The sequence below is a fragment of the Caloenas nicobarica genome, chromosome Z (genome assembly GCF_036013445.1).
Source record: "Caloenas nicobarica isolate bCalNic1 chromosome Z, bCalNic1.hap1, whole genome shotgun sequence".
In the NCBI taxonomy this organism is placed as follows: Eukaryota; Metazoa; Chordata; class Aves; order Columbiformes; family Columbidae; genus Caloenas; species Caloenas nicobarica.
Window position 1 is genome coordinate 102,156,785 of NC_088284.1, and position 17,646 is coordinate 102,174,430.

The 17,646-nt window shown below is 36.9% G+C and overlaps 1 protein-coding gene across 1 annotated transcript in view; it reads right to left on the reverse strand.

Annotated features, from left to right (window-relative positions):
• Nucleotides 1-17,646, reverse strand: part of AGBL4 (AGBL carboxypeptidase 4) — a 922,470-nt gene that overhangs the window by 550,053 nt on the left and 354,771 nt on the right. The window contains exon 5 of the mRNA XM_065655883.1: nucleotides 9,021-9,237. Within this exon, the coding sequence (XP_065511955.1) occupies nucleotides 9,021-9,237 (217 nt within the window). The remainder of the gene's footprint in view (nucleotides 1-9,020; nucleotides 9,238-17,646) is intronic.

The window sequence follows — 17,646 nt, forward strand, 5'->3', positions numbered from 1 at the left end:
GTAACCTTTCTGATTTTGAAATATTCACTGTTTGGACTAATTTCTATGTCCGGATCTAAGACGAATCTTGATGGGCCTAGATGTATTGCCAAACGTCTCTTATTTTTTCTAACAGAATAGCATCAACTTCTGCTTTAGTCTTCATCTGTTGATCTATAAAGTGCCCTTAATCAGTCATCACACATTCCTATAAGTTTTCCATCAAATGTAACATTTTACTGGCCATTATTCATTCTCAGGAGGTGAATAAGAAAAACAGACTTGAGGTCTTGAATCACATGAGCTGTGCGAATTACAGATTCCATTTCTAATTATTTTCTTCAACACCGTGGACCCTACATTCAAGAGCTCAGCCATCGCAAATACAACCTGGTTTCCAAAACATTAAACTTTTTGGTGTGTAACTATCAAAAGCTGGGCCTCAGTTTTGTGTATCAGGACTTCTGAAAGAAGTAGTTTCTATTTTCGGCTTATCAAAACTGTTAGTGAAAATGCTGTGCAAGTGCCTTAAAAAGACAAATCGAATGCACAGTCCATGGTCCTGACAGCAATTTAACAACTCGATTCCAAAGTGAAACTCCATCTGTACAAACTCTGTTTAGTATGGTTAACCTCAGAAAATTAATACCAAAGTCTTTAACATAGACTGCTTCTAAATGATCCATGTTTCTGTATTAGTCTCCTTCCCTATAAAATGACACTACAGTCAGAAGAATATTATGAACTGAATTAACTCAGTGACATTTATGCAATATTTTGGAGGCTGTCAGAGGAAAAGTTCTAAAAAAAAAAAAAAATCTTGGTTTTCTTTAATGATAGGCATAAGACTTTCCCTCATTCCATAATGCAGAACAGTGCAGCATTCATAAATATGGGCAAGACTAGTTAATATTTTAATTCTAAGAAACTTAGATTTAAACAAAAAAACCCACACACACACAATGTGCAGCTGTTACTAATGAGCTAAGAAGCTTATTAAAAATATCATGATAGATATTTATATAATCCACATTAATGCAGAAAATCTAAATGAAAAATAAACATACGTATTATAAAATACTGAAGTCTTTAGATTTTGAGAAAGTAACAGTCCTCTTAAAATTAATTAATTAAGACTAAGTGCAAAATCGGATGCAATTAATAGGAAATTCAAAATAAATGGGAGAAAACTGATTTCTAAACCTGACTTTTCTTTCATGAAAACTTAGGAAAATTCCTGAAATGGATGTTATCTCTCCTTTATCTTCCTCCATGTTACACATCTATTAGAACATCAGATAAGGTAGCTCAGAAAAACAAACACTTTCTATAGAAAAGTATACCCACAATCCTAGGGAATTCTGAGTGAAAACTTTTGACTGTGGGCCTAGGGCTGCCTTTTTTTTTTTGCATTGAAAATGTCTTGTAACTGAGACCTTTTCAATTTGTGTTCATTTTCTCAGATTGTTCTCTGCTGCCACAGTATGGTGCTCAGCTGCTGTTTGAAAACATGAAAAAGAGGATATTTATCAGAGAACGCCGTTCTTTTCCTGTACCAATATGATTGGTTGCCTTATAAGATCTCTTTTAAAGACTATTAAAAAGCCTTTAAGCTGTATTTTATATTTCCTAAGCAAAAAGTTTTCAATTAAGTACCTACTGCTTTACATTAAAAAGCTCCTGTCTCCTCATGCTATTTGTATGTTATTTTGTCTTAAAAACAAAGATAAATTTTGCATTCAGTATTTGCAGATAATAGCAGCACTTCAACAGAAGCTTGCATTTTCTAGAAATACACTCTTTTTTTGCTATTATGATCTTCTTAAATAAAATACGTTTGAATGCAACATGATGTCTTAAAGTAAGGATAGCACTAGCCTCTCTTACATGTAAATTTGATGTCCTTCTTCATTGCGCTATTCTACGATTCAAAAATACATTCCTAATAGTGCAGAAAAGCAAGGGCCATTAAAACCACACTGCAATCAAGAATGGATCACAGGCTACATACAATATCTCCAAGGCATTTTTACACACATTTAACTTCAAGCCATGAACTGTGCCAGTGACTTCAACAGAACTATTTAACACGTTTAAGCTTAAATCTATGCTTAAGTGTTTCTTTGGATCAGAGCCACAATGCTTGGTTTACAAAAATTATGTGAACAAGATTTTGCCTAAGGCATTTAGAGATTTTAATACATTCTCTTTACATTATATATCTAGTATAAAGCTAAATCAATTAATAGTTCTTTCTTTGATTCTATTAAAAGTCATAAATCCAAATCCTTTGGACTGAGCAGACTTTAAAATCATTAGATAAGCCTTCAAGCCCAAGGTCTCAGCCCTACAGGTAACGTGGGCCAGGCTAACCATGTTCTGGATCTTGATCTACAGTCAAAGAATACAGATCAAAATCCAGCTCCAGCCCCACAGATGCATTACTCAGTCACCACTCAGGAGACCTAAATAGAAACCGACTCAAACATAGTCAAAATCCCAACAGAGTCAACGCATTAAAGTGCTACGGGGCAAACGTAGCTAATAGCTCCACATAGCACGGTTTCCGCTACGTGCAAGTACATTCTGCATCTCTGTCAACATGGTGATTACAGCTTAATGCTGTGCTACAAAAGAGGGAAAACAAATTTCTGCAAATGGAAGTGAAAGAAGAATGAATGTGTTCCAGGTTTTTTGTAGGCTTCCAAGGCCCATACATATCCTTGAAATATCTGTGTGTCCTTCAGGGCAACTAGGTTAATTTTAAAACCTTTACACTGGTGTATATACAGAACCTCAGACTTGCTTTTTTGATTGAATGATATTATTGGTTGTACTATGTTATTTTGCAAACACCAACCAAAAAAGGAGTTCTAGTGAGCAAGGCACTAAAGGCAGAGAGTAAAATAGGTGCTCCCTGTCCCCAAAAGCTTAGGATGCGATAACTAGAGGTGGCTGCCCAGATCTGGGGATTGAACTGACTGTATGGACAAAGTTTGTTTTCTATTGGGATCGCAGTTATCACACTGAGTTGTGTGGCACCCAACCAAGTAGTGGAAAGTGCTGAGAACAAGAATGAGTATAATCTGGTGCTTATCGCAAATTTGCCATTACCATGAAATAAGGATACACACTCTGAAATGCCTTCCGGCACTTGGATGTTAGTTCATGTACATCAGGATGACTGACTAGACCAGGGATGTCAAACTCATTTTCACCGGGGGCCACATCAGCCTCACAGTTGCCTTCAAAGGGCCAAATGTAATTTTAGGACTCTATAAATGTAGGAGTAGTTTGACACCCCTGGACTAGATCATTATGTTTTATCTCCAGATTGAAGCCTGGACAAACCACATATCATGCCAGTTTCTCTGGAAATGAGGGTGTATATATTAGAGGACAGAGCAAACAAAAAGCACATAAGGCATAAGGACAGGGAAGACAGGTTACAGATGAGGATATGAAGTTAAATGAAATGGCAGCGAGATGGGGATATTGAGTGCACAGAAGAGAACACAACTGCCTTGTGTAGTCCTGGTATGCAAAAGACCTAAAAGCTATTTTGGACTTTCCCTTCACAATGCAAAGAAATAAGGAGAATGAAAGGGAAAAAGCAAAGCAGAATAAGTAACATAATAACAGCAAACAAATGCCACAACTTCACCCTTGTAGTTAGCTTTGAAAAGTATAAATGAAATGGAAAGAAAGGGAAGGTTAGATTTGCAGCAAAGAAAGGGCACGCCAGATGAAGACAACTGCGGAGCGAAGGTGAGATGAAGAGCCTGCCATGGAAATGGAAGAGCTGCGAAGAAAAAGGCCGACCTGCACAGCTACATGATGCCCAGTGAAAACTTCAGAAAGGTCACTGACTTTTCAAAGGTTTCCGCATGTGCCTATAGGATGAAAGGGTGCAAGTTGGGACCTGTGCATGAAAAGAGTTTGTGTAGACTAACACCACCACACATAATTCATTTACTGTCATTTCTTTCAGACGATTTTCTTCTTACATGGATCATAACAGTTTTTCTGCATGTGATTTCTTAACTCAACGGATTCTTTGCACTCAAAGTTTCTTTTTTTTTTTTTTCCTGTGAAATTCCAAACATATTTTTTCTAAAAGTTTTTAAACAGGCAAAGGCAGTAATAAAATGTGAACTGCAAAACTGACTTAAGATTTGAACCCGTGTGCCCAAGTTATGATTTTTCACTCATATGTAAACAGCTATTTATGCAAATCCTTCTAGAAATTATTTTACTGTGTGAAATAGTGCTTTTTTTTTGGAAATAACCCAGCTTATATGTTTAGTGACCTTACACAATATAAACTGTAAATTACCATTTTATTGAGTTTGTTTTTTCTAAAACTGTATAGTGCTGCCAACCCGAACCAAAGTATTCCTTGTTTTTACCAGGAACAGTTGTATATATTCCATAGACGGATGGCAACCTTCGACAGTAACATAGTTTTGCAAATTTTCCATTGTCTATGATTCCCATAAACCAGTTTATCTCCCAGAACTTCCTTTAAATTCTAACAAAGAATTTTTCCTTAAAACTGATAGTATAGAACAGTTCCCTGTTATTTTTCATGTTATTTATATAATTTCCCTGGTAGCACACTGTGCTATTTTATCCTATAAATCATACTTTATTTCTGAAAGAACTGTTGGTGGTGTTATTTTTAGCTCCGACTCTGCTTCTGCTGATATCCAACCCAGCTAAGAAAATAGCTATAGAAACATTTAAAATCTCACGTACAGTTTTGGGATGACATTCACTTCATGAGTGCTGTGGGAACAGCAGTACTATAATATATGTGTAAATATATACACCACTAAATAAAGAGAATAGGCCCTGAACATACATGTAGGTGCACTTTTACATTCTAGAGAAATGAGAAGCTGAGTTGACTTTTTGTAAAGCATTGTTTCTGGGGCCTTTTCCAGACCAAGTAAATTGCCACAAATTGCATTTAGATGACATTTCAACCTAGTTACAGTCAGACCCATTGGAAAGTACAGAAACTGATGCCAACATGATTTCAAAGGTAGGGTACATCACACCGAAGCCTGTAACTTCTATTTTTTTTCAAAGACAAAGAGTATACTTTTCTTTTACAGAACTGTTATTACATAACCTAACTCTGAACGCAGAAATGGGAAATTTAACCTTAGAAAATTGTCTATTTTCTTTGCTTCATGCTTTAAAACGGTCATAACTGAGCAGTTAAAAATCGACCAGGAGATATCGGTAGAACTGATCAACTATTTTTACAGGGGTACCCAGTCATTTAGACGGTAAATAAGGGATATTTGATCAATGAACCAGCAATGTGACATCTGGTCTGCAGTTTCACAGTCTTGGGCCTCAGTCTGATCTCTGATACCAGCATAAATCAGAAGTAACTTAGTAAATTAAAAGCACACACCCGAGTGGCATGAAGTCAGAATGAAACACCCTGTGTTCCAATCTGTTTCACTATCTCATATCTGACTTAAGAGATTGGCTCACTTACAGAGCTCTACATTACACATATTGCCTTCTTGTTTTAAAATATGTACGTTTAATATTTAATTTAAGAGAATTCCATATTCCAGTCTCTGTGTATTGTGTAAGTCCCTCTGAGGCTTGTGGTTTGTATGTGCAGTTGCAACTCACCTCAACTATAATTTGGAAGCATCATTACCTAATGGGGTGAAAGGAAGTATCTGTCTCCAATTAATCTTGCCTCTCTTTTGAGAGAGTAATGAAAATATTGCCAAGCCGGTGGTGATTTGTGAAGTGGGCTGTAGGAGCTGAGCCAGGCTTACCAAAACTCGTTAATTTATTATGTGTGATAGTGGATTACTATTAGAGGTACAGCTCTCATCAATTGTCCACACACTTCAAGTATTCACAGCTAATTTAGACTACTAGTTTCAAGTGATGACACACTCACAACTTTTGCCAACTCTGAAATATTAGTTACACTGCTACACATAACTGTTACTACACATAAGGCTGTATAAGTATCATAAAATAGGTACTGTAAATGTAAAGTGAGCCTGTGGTTATATTTTCACAGAAATATAAAAATTATTTTTCAGTATGTTATGCTGCAAATATTGCATAATATATGCTAAGATGAGAGGCATAACAATAATATACAAAACACCTAATTTAACAATTTTTTAAAATGCTCACATATTTAGAACTTGTGATTTGTAGACACAAACTGTAGAAAGTCTGAAGTTACCTAAGGCAGAAAGAAAATGGCAATTTAAATGATACCTGGGTGACCATCATAGCTATCTTGCAGGAGAGACTATTTTCAAGGCCATTTGGCACATCTAGAATGTGAGATAGCTCTCTGAAGTAAAGGATATAAACATTAAAAGGTCAGAAATAGAACAGCGAAGTTATCCATTCACACTGGCAATGGGAATGTTTGCCATTTGGCTCTGAACTACTTTGCCATTCTGCATCCTAATGACAATTACATATCCCACACTTTCAATTTTCACAGAATTAGTGAAAGTATTTAAGGAGTTAATGGAGGCACAGTACTTTCTTTAGAGAAAATACGAAATTAGATCAGAAATTAGATTGCCTTGAAAACATTACATGAAGCAAAATGTGCACTCTGAAAGCCTTCAGGAGTAATCATATAAGCATGGTTTCTTGTGACTTGCATTTTACTGTTCCACTACAAAGAAAAATAATAATACAAAAAAAATTCTGAAGATCTGTGGTGAGATTCTGTTGTCTCCAAGAGGCACATTTCAAAACTTCATAATCCAGGAGAAACGAAGTTGTTTCATACCATTCTCCATCCTCACAATCCCAGGGAGACATAAAATTCCCCTGGGATGAAGCAGAGGGTGACTCCATGGCAGCTGGACAGATGTGCTGCAGCCTTCCCCTACCACACTGCTCAGCATCAGCCCCTTGCCCAGCACGAGGACTTCAGAGTTTGTCCTCAGACAGCATCTTTAAGTTACCTTGCACCATGTGCTACCAGGGGTATCGTCCCTTCGCCAGGAATAGAGCTTTTAAGGCCTCTTTATGCCAATCTGATTCCTCTTAGCTTACATAAGGGGCCAGAGCAGGGACGGAGCTCGCTTTCGTAGCTCTAAATCTATCCTATATGGCACGCAATTCTCTAAAGCACAGCCAGCTCCTGCTTTGATGCAGCGCTGTGCAGTGAAGACTGAAGGATCCTGGTTTTCACCATTTAAAGATGTATGATAGCAACAAAGCTCTATGTTAAAATATTTAGCTTGCAGAGAACTTATGGAAATTGTCTATTCAAGCTCAGCAAAGGCATTAAATTACCAAGCTGTTCTAGGACAGTTGTGTGTGGAGAAAAGCCAGAAATGCTCCGAGATTGTAATGTTACTTACAAAGATTGCAGCATGAGCCTGATTCAGGAGCTTTTTATACAGATCAGCATGGTGAGCTGCAAAATGTTACCATATCAATTTCTGCAAAACATACTGTCTGTGTACATATAGATATAAAATCAGGACTTATACACAGCATATTTCCTGCACATTTTGAATGGCATCTGTTCATTTAGCTTGCTGAAATATGAAAAATAATATTTAGCAACTACTGGTAACACAATGTTAACAAGATTTAAGAGTACAGCTCTGTCAAAATGCAGATAAAAGACAAAGCCTTCTATCTCAGTGTTTTAATCAGTCAGATCAGGGTTTTGATTAATATGCAAATGTGAATGTTTATACACTATTTTCAGAGTGAAAGGAAACAAATTCAGTTTCATTACAGAATTAATGATAGCTCTGCCCTCTAAGATTAATAATTAAAATCCTACGCACATTAAAATGATAGTATTCCTTCCACCCTCTGAAGATTTTACTTTTCTATTTTTTTTAACGTCCCTTTCTCTCATAATTGTTTGTCCCCCTAATTGAAATGATTAATAATTAATTCCAGTTCAGGAACATATAATAGTTATCTTTAGAACACGAACTGCACTTAACTGACAAAAGGGTTAAAAAGCTTTCTTTCGTTAATCCTATTTTTCCTCTTATCCATAAGTTAGTTTTTCATCCAAGTTGCCTGCCACCATAGGTATCTCAACGGCCTGCTCTAATGCCGGAAGCCTTTTATTTGTTCTAGTGCAGGCTATACATGTTATTTCATTCTGATTTTCACAATATATGCTGAGGTTCTTTTTAAAGCCCCAGCTGCTGGGATCGTCAGCCTCCATAGGAATCACAGCTTTCTTTTTCTGACACACACACTACAAGTTTAGACCAAATCAAATCTCAGAGAAAATATTAAGAATGTGGAACAAGTGCACTAAAAAGTCTGAGAACGCAAAAGGAGAAAAGAGAGAAAAAAAAAAAAAATCAGCCATTATTTTTTTGTCTAATGATTTCTGAGTTGATATGGGAGTGGCTGAGTCATGCATTCCAAATCATCAGAACAGGAACATTTCAGAGAAAGGTTATAGCAAAGTGAGCAAAAGTTCAGCCTTACCATTAACCCTCCTTTCTGCACCAGAAGAACTATCGTATTTCATTTTCATGTGGCCACTAGGATCTATACTGAGAGCACTAAACCCCTTTTAATTTCAAATCACCAAAACAGACGTTTTAAGAGTAAATAAAAAAGGTCATTTGTGTATGTTTTGCATGATATTACCAAGGAAAGCTATACTCTGGTTCCAAAAACACATATTTTCTTTTGAATGGAAAAGCTTTTCCAGAAAGACAAATGGACAGAATGCTCTAAAAAAAATCACATTTCTTCAATAAAGCTGTTTCAATTTCATCTTTTAATGTCTTTAGAGGTGAACTGATCCTACATGGGAATTTATCACTGCTTTCCATATTGCAAAGGAAATATTTATGTGAAATTAAATTAGCGTTTGTTTCACCATGCAGGTACGCAGCTACCTCGTGTGTCATTGACCACAGGGAAACAAATATATGTGCGTGTACTTTAGCAGGGATGATAAATTAGTCTATAAGCATTTAAGGGTAGAAATTGATAATGAAGCCTGCTAGTTGGCAAGCATGCCTATTACTCACCACGCTGAGTCCCAGCAGTTCTCTGCGAAAGTAGTCCATGTTCCTCCTCTGTAGGTTGTCAAGATAGTGCTGAAGGCGAGTATAAGTGTAGGGGTAGCAGTAAGCAAATTGATAAGAGTCATCCTCTCGGTCAAAGCAAAAAGCAAAGGACATGACATAGTTCTTCCTGTGGTCTGGGCAGCGATAGTAATACACATTTTTAGAGGGTATTCTTTGCCTAAAACACAAAACAACATATATCCACATTGACATATATATACACTGGCAAAAGAAATCTGAACAAAAAGGCTATGCAAGATTCAAATTTCCTCACCATAGCAGGGGAGAGCATCTCACAACCAGAGAAACCCACTCCCATGAAGTGAAAAGGATGCACAGGCAGTTAAAATCTCCTGTACTTCACTATCGAGCTGGTGCAATCTCATACCGCTACCTTGAGCCAAACCTCTGCCTGGAGTGAGGCTACAACCTTCACACAGGCCTAATTCACCAGCACAGAGGTGAGGGATAATTAATGAAGTAATGTCAGTATAAGGCAACATTGACAGAACTGTTATTGAAATTTAGAACATCTTTATATTTTTTTATTATCCTTAATAGTCAGGATCCTTAATATATATATAGCCAATGAATGAAGGAAAAGATAAATTCTTAAGGTGACCAAAAAAACCAAAACCCAAACAAAAAACTTCAAGTATGGAAAATAACCTGGTCCTAAATTGGTAAGCAAAGGAGAAAAGGGTATTTGGTTCTGCTCCAAATTGGATTGCTGCCCTCCTCAAGATTTGTGGCTTAGGGAACCGACAAGATAAAAATGAATATACACGATAGCAAATAATTATAATAGAGACATTTATGTCATTGTTATCAAGCTGGTATCTGTTTAAGGAATAACAAATGCCTGCCTGACATCTTTCACCCAACTTCAATTATGCTGTTATTTCTAAACAGAAATGAGTAACATTTCAGAGATGGGTCAAACACTTGTTCTATGGACCAGAGATGTTCAATATTTCTGTTTGTACACTTTCTTCCTTTTGTAGATGGATTTTCTAGCTTTATTTAGACAGGCGATTCTCTAGTCATGCCATGCACTTGTAATTTGATGTAAACTAACTTACCAGTCATGTTTGGCAACAAAACACTATGGTCCTGCAGACTCTAACTGATTCAATTACACATTAAAAACAGGTCTGATCTAATGATTGGAGCAGATCTCAGCTAAACTAGGATCATCGTGAGGAGAAACATAATCAGATTTACAGACATAGCAGTAGTAATGTGCCTCTTTGTAATAGTTCTGAGAAGCTGGTCTACTGCAAAGCATCAGTTTTGGCCTTTCATTGCTAATATGAAATAGAGGACAAAACCTTCTCATTATGCAGAAGTACATGTTTGCCAATTAGCAGCAGTTAAAGAGTCTGATCAGCAAGACTCAGGAGCTACAAAGAGAAACAGAAAAGAATTGAGGTGTTCTTGAAAAAGTACAATAAAGACCCAGCGATGCAGTTAATTAGACTTGAAATAAGAATTTATTTACCCCTTTTATTGCCCTGGTTCTTGAACTTTCAGGGCTTCAAGAATTTACTCCAGTATTTTTCGTTAAATAAGGTGCTTGCTTAGCACTAAGATCTGAGAAAGATTTGTAAGCCACAAACGTGAAGGACAGAAAAACAACTCTTTTAATTTTTTTAAAAGTATCAGTAGGGGAAAAATATCACCAGCCGTCTGCATGCAGAACTCTAACCTAATAGGTTTCTCCAGTATCTTAACATATTTCTGTCATTCGCCCTTACTCTGGAGTGCTATAGGACATCCCTCATTTGATCTCAAATCAAGCAGATGATATGGCAGTGGGTAAATGTATTCTAGCTCCCAGTCCTCAAACCGTAATGCAAGTTTAAACAGTATGTTGCTGAGTTGTTGAACTTTATTTGTTTCCAAATTAGCAGGGGAGAAATAATAAAGTACAAGCCTCACTTTATGCTATAAAAATTTCATGTAAAATGAGACCAATAGGAGGAAATTCAGGATTTTAGAAAGGCTAATGCTAATTGAAATTCATCTCCTGAGAGTTAATACTTAAATGACACATAGTTCTCCTTGGTTCGATAACTTTCTACTTTTAAGCAAGTTGAAGACAACTTTGTTAATGTATTAAAGGCACTTTTGATATTTCATTCCCTTTCCCCTTCATTATAGAAGCTAAGCATCTGTTTTATTATCCACTTTGACACATCACTTTATGGCTGCATTTGGCTATTATGGCTAATCTTGATGTCTAGGACATCTGGTATTGACATTTCACTATCTGGTGTCTGACACAACAGCACAAACCATCCTCAGTTCCTAGGTTTAAATTCACCCTCTCAGGGCAGAAAGTGCCCAAACTCTTAATTCAAACCATATCTTCCAAAAATAATTATAATAGTACTCCTGTCACTGCTAATCTATTTTTATCTCTCCTAGCACTTTGTCAGTGCTAATCTATTTGTGAGTCATATAGAGAAAGAGGGTTAGTGTTTAGGCACCAACAACACATCTTTACACACAGGAGCCTAATCAGATTGAGATCTTATCAGGGAATTAAAGAAAAAAAAAAAAGAAGAAAAAAGAAAAAAGGAAAAAAGGAAAAGAAAAAAGAAAGGGGACACTGTGCTAGATATCACCAACTGAGTTTTTGATAACTAAAAGACATTGCTCAGTTCTTGAATTAACCTTTGTGTCCTAGACGCACTATTGTTTACTCTTTCCCTTTTTTGTTCTATGCCTTCTGGAAAAGGACACCCACACACTGTGGCAGCAGCTGCTCCTATTAATTTAAAGCTATTACAAAAATTAAAATTAAACCCAATTACTTTGGCTGGTTTATAGCCGAGGAACGGCTTAGTCTGATTGTTCCCTCTGGTTATGGACAAAAACAATATTCCTACCTACAGGCAGCTGCCAGTGGAATACTAATGCATCTAGGGCCTGGCAGGGACAGATTCAGAATGCAGAGTTTAACTGCATTTCTTACTAGAGAAAAATATCTTATCATGGATCTGCAGAAATGCACCAACTTCTTACACCGTAAGTCACAATGAAGCTGATTTGTAGTTAGAGGTAGGAAAGCAAAATGATGGTGGAAAGCTTAATGCTCAGATTTGTCATTTTGCATTTCCAGGCAGCTCTCACCAAGAAATGCACCCTGCTAATTGATACACAACTGCCTGGATTCCGGCGCTTCTGAAGAGTTATTTAAAGGAGAACCAGCCCGATTCTAAGTACAGCCAGATAGTACAACATGGAAGCAACTAATTTCCACTCTGTTTTTAGAAATGTATTTACAGAAATGAAGTTTCATGTTTTAAATCATCTTGAAAAAAATTCAGACTGCCTAGGTCTTAAAGACGGATGCAAAATTCTTTCTGTCAAAGGAATAGGAATCACAGAAATAAAGACTTTCTCTCTACTTTGACTCTCATAGTCCAGTGCTAGTCAAAGCCAGTGGGTTTGAGTGTCTTCTCCTATCTGACAAGGTAGGACCACCAACCCAGCAGATTTGTGGCTCCAAGTGTGAAAGAATATGTGCTTGTCTGTTCCTATATGTTTGCTATGTTGTAGTCTGGAGCCAGGGCATTTAATCTGCTTTGGCAGCATACAATAAGATCCAATTTGTAAGTTTATTAAAAAAAAAAAAAAAATTGAGTCCTCATTCAGTCTCAAAAACCTGACACCTTCAGAGGCCCCAGGATTTTACTCTTTGCTGCTACAATGGGCAGTGAGGGATATTACACATAACTGACCTTGCAAAATTTTATCCTAACTATACTTCTATTTTGAACTATTTTAATTTCAACTCTAGCTTGGCCATAATTTCGATCTTAAAGGCAAACTTTATTATCTGTTCTGCTTTTTTTTCTCTGCTATCTTATTTCCCTTTGAAAATTGAGTGTTAATCAAGACTTTGGGGAACAAACCGGGGGGTGATGGGGGTGCTGCTGTGTGGCATCTGTTTTTTAAGTTTTAAACCCATAAGGGTGCTAATCAAATCCTTTTGTGGTACCAGAACACAAATAATTAGAAAATAACAATCTTTGGAGTGCATTCCCCCCCTGTTGCATGGCCAAAGCAGGGAGCTCTTACCCAGCCAAATTCCCAATGACCTTAATGAGCAGCCTAAAACAGTCTTTGGAACACTCTTAATGTGGCACTCATGAAGTAATTATCCAGTTCCTCGACTTTACAGGATTAGGTTAGACATATCGCAGTCAGTAGGCTTCAAAGTAAAATGATGATATTTGGAGGAAAAACAAAAAGCTGCAGGTGCTGTAAGAGATCAATGGCCAAAAGAAAAATCAAGTGACCTGGTTTGAAGAGAAAGGCTCAAGTGAATCTAATTGCAATGTAGTGTTGGCTGTGGTGACACACTGTGGTGATCGTTTTCAATTGCCATCAATTTATAGATCTAAGGGTATATCTTAACAATTTTTCAAATTTCCAAGCTTGTGTATATAATTCAAAGGGGTGGGCCTGAGTTACAATCTCAGAGGAACTTAAGCCTAAACTTCAAAGACATTCGAAGTATAAAACCTGATTCCAATTCAACTTTTGAAAATAACCTTCGGGTATTTATTGATTCTACCCAAAATACTGGATCTAGCTACTCCTTGTAAGTGTTCAAATTTTATTCCTAAAGCTGGATGTCCCTATTTATTAACTGCAAGAAATCCAACAAACTCTGAAGAAAATATAAGAAAGTTAATCATGCACTGCAGACCCCTCTTCTGGGAGGCAGCCCTTTCAAATTGAAGGCCTCACTGACTTGTTTCTCTGTTAGTCTAAGCCATTATTTTTCTTCTTGCTTATTCTTGTTGACAAGTGGAGCTGCCCATCTTCAAAACTCCTAGCTTACTTGTGACAAAATAAGTTTGTAGGGTTTTTTTCTTGCACATAATTTTATATTTGATTCACAGAGCATGGAGTGACAGTGAATATGTCAGATACTGTTAAATATTTTTTACAGATAACTGAATGAATTTTGGCACAGCTAACTCTGTTTCAGACACTGCAAAATAAATCCTGCTTTTATTCTTCCTAATATGTATTAGAATACTCTCTAAATATTTTTATCATTTTTAACAGCTTATAATGCACCTCAAGGTTTTGCAGCTCTACCAATACCTGGTTTCTTCTTCTTAAGTATAAAAATCAAAATATTATGCGATTCAATGGCTTTCATACAAATCAGGAAATCTAGACATTAAACACAGAGCTTTCAAGCATGAATGTCAATTGAAATAATTAACTAACCTCCATAATGATTGCTAGGGAATTCAAACAAAAGTGAAATGTACAAAGACTGCTTGTATTATAAAATCTCTGCATTCTTTAACAATTCAAGAGGAAAACACTGAGGTTTTTTGCTATTCTTTTTTTGTAAAACTTACGTTTGTAATAAACATGGTAAAACCTCATCAGTACTGGGTACTTGCATCAGTGCTAGTCTAACCTGCCATAGTTTTTTTTAATGAGACCTGCACATCAGACAAATCAGTCTCATCAGCATATACTAAGATAGCAAAAATATCCTGAAAGTACATTATTATTGTTTCAGAACTTAAAATCCAAAACTTAGAAACATATTCGTATGAGCAAATGTTATGTGAATAATTCAACACATTTCATAGAATCATTTTGGTTTGAATAGACCCTCAGGATCATTGAGTCCAACCATAACCTAACTCTAGCTCTAAACCATGTCCCTAAGAACCTCGTCTAAATGCCTTTTAAACCCCTCCAGGGATGGCGACGCCACCACTGCTGCCCTGGGCAGCCTGTTCCAATGCCAACAACCCTTTCTGTGAAGAATTTTTTCCTAATATCCAATCTAAACATCCCCTGGTGCAACTTGAGGCCATTTCCTCTTGTCCTGTCACTACTCGGGAGTTGAGACCAACACCATCCATGCTACAACCTCCTTTCAGGTAGTTGTAGACAGCGATAAGGTTTCCCCTCAGCCTCCTTTTCTCAAGGCTAAACACTTTCGTAAGTTCTTGGACATGTTCAGGGAAATCTTGCTAAGGAAGTTTTAAACAAAACTGTATTTTCAACATAGTGCAGTGCTCTGACAAGGAAAATTCAGTGGTAAGGAGAAACAATAAATGAAAAATAGCAGTTGGCAACGTCCTTTATTCTATTTGCAAAATACCTCACAGAAATGTGGTCCTTGGCCACAGGCCAGTCTTCTAGGTCCTATGATAATACCAATAACAAAAACATAATGAAACTGTTCCACCTGAAGTCAGAGGGAATCAGCAGAAGTCATGCCAAAAAATAACAAGAAATGTTGAGGAAAGGACGCACCATGTGGGAAGCACAGTGAAGCAGTATGGAAGGATCGCTACGAGCCGATCATGACTTTAAGATCTAAAGCAGTGCTAAAAGCCTGTCCATGGATTCTGCTAGCAGATATAAAAACATGATCCTTCGGTTCACCAGAATAAGCAAAACATTATGAAAAGGGGAGGCTGCTAAATTATAAGCAAGAAATACTTTTTTGAATGACTTTTTAAGGAGTTTCACTTAAGACTGGGCAACATTGCATCACCCAAATGGAGAAGCGTTTTAGGTTCTCCAAATCTCGATAAGGTTTTGTGGGAGGACATTTCCTGCAGAGTTGTCCAGCACCCATTCACTTATCTCCCCTAAACGAAACATGTTCACAGCAGTCTAGATTTATCACAGAACTGTCTTTTGACACAATACTTCAATATCTCTCAGGGGTGCTTGCCAGCTGGTAGCAAAACTCAAAATCTTTTGCCAACAGAAAGGAACAAGTGGCATCTCCAGTGGACAAGCATCCCATTTACCTTATTTTGTCCCTCCTAGCTACCATTATAACCAAAGCTATATTCCCTCCTCCCTCTTTTGCTTATCCTGTCCAGTCACTAGAAGCTTATACTGCAGTGACTTTCCTCTGAAGCTGCAGTTCCAATACTGCAATTATTCTACAGAAACTCTCTTTTAAGCTGCAGGGATAATGAATGGTGCTGCTTTTTCCTGCTGTCGAAATATGATTTGCCTACTGACCATGAGTGTTCCAGCCATGTATTGTTTCGATAGCAATATCTCTATGCAGTCCTTATAAAAGAAAGAATAAAGAGAAGGAAAAAAGCTGGCTTTCCACAAAAATACTAGAACAAGAAAACAGGAAAGTTAGCCATACGTGTGCTATGAATACAAGAGAAGGATGCAGGAGCCAGAATTTCTGTCCTGACAGGCAGCTACTAAAAAAACAACAACAACAACAAAATAATAATAAAAAACCCACAACCACCAAAAAGGTCAATTTTCATTTTTAATATTCAAAAATAATCAAATTGGCAAATGAGAATTTGTAATAAGAAGCACTAAGGAAGGTAAAGAAAGAGAAAAGAAACAGCATTTCAGAATGCCGCACCACTGCAATTCCAAAGTTTGGAACATGTAGAAAAGAAAAACAAGTTTTTTTGGAAGTGATTGAAAAAGAGTAGCCACAAATACTGTTAAAGAACTGGAGAGATTTAAAAGAATTAAGTCAGCATAAATAATGTTGTACTAGAAAAAGGTGAGAACAAGAAATGCTCCACCTCAGCATATAAATCTGAAAACCACATAGCAATGCTTGTCCTAGCTTTGACCTATACCTGGCTCCCTGGCCATAAAAGAACAAATCTACTGACAGCTTCAGGAGACAGTTTGAATATACTGACATCATGGAGAAAATAAGCATATAAAACACAGAAGAAAGTGTATCGCTGACTGGATCTGAAAGGAAGATATGTTCGGAGACTGAAAGGAGGAGACAAGACCAGCACACAAACTAGGTAACAGAATGACTTAGAATAAATGACCTTTTACGTTTTTCCCTTATCTACTATACCTGAAAAAAAAAAAAAAAAAAAAAAAAAAGAAATGCTTTAGAGAATAGTGTACTGGACAAATTTTGGGAAAGGCTGCTTGGTGAGAAATAGTTTGCTCCTGTTCAGAATCTCTTCAAAATATGTTTATTTCAACCAGATTTTTCTCCAACAGCCAGTTCAGAGTAATTCCAAAGAATTTCACTAAACAACTCACCCATTAGTATAGTATTTTAGTGTCTTTGTCCAAATTCAGCATTTTACTCTGTTATTCTTTCATGTTTCCACTATAATCTGACATACAATTCCTCCAGATTTTCTTGACTGGAAAACACATGCTTATAGGATCACACAGCCTATAGAACTTAGTCCTTGCAATGTTTGGATCACGTGTTGGCCTGGGAACGAGAGACCAACCTCAATACCAAATTCAAATCCCTGAACTGCACCACCAGTAGACCACTGAGTCAGCTCTAATAGCCTCTTAGCCTCAATTACCTAATTAGCCTTTTCTTCTCTCTCCTCTTCTCCCTTACCCATCTGTTCATCTATTCCCACCACTCCCTGTTCTTCTGGAAGAATAATTTTTAAAATCTATGTTAACTTCATTTAGGTTAGTCTCAAGTGACTTCTCCTCTATGCAAGAATAATTCATAAGCCTCATAAGAGCCTCAACTTGAGGAAGTATTTTGGTAACATCTGAATTCTGAAATCCATGTTTAAAATGTTGATGATTTCACAGT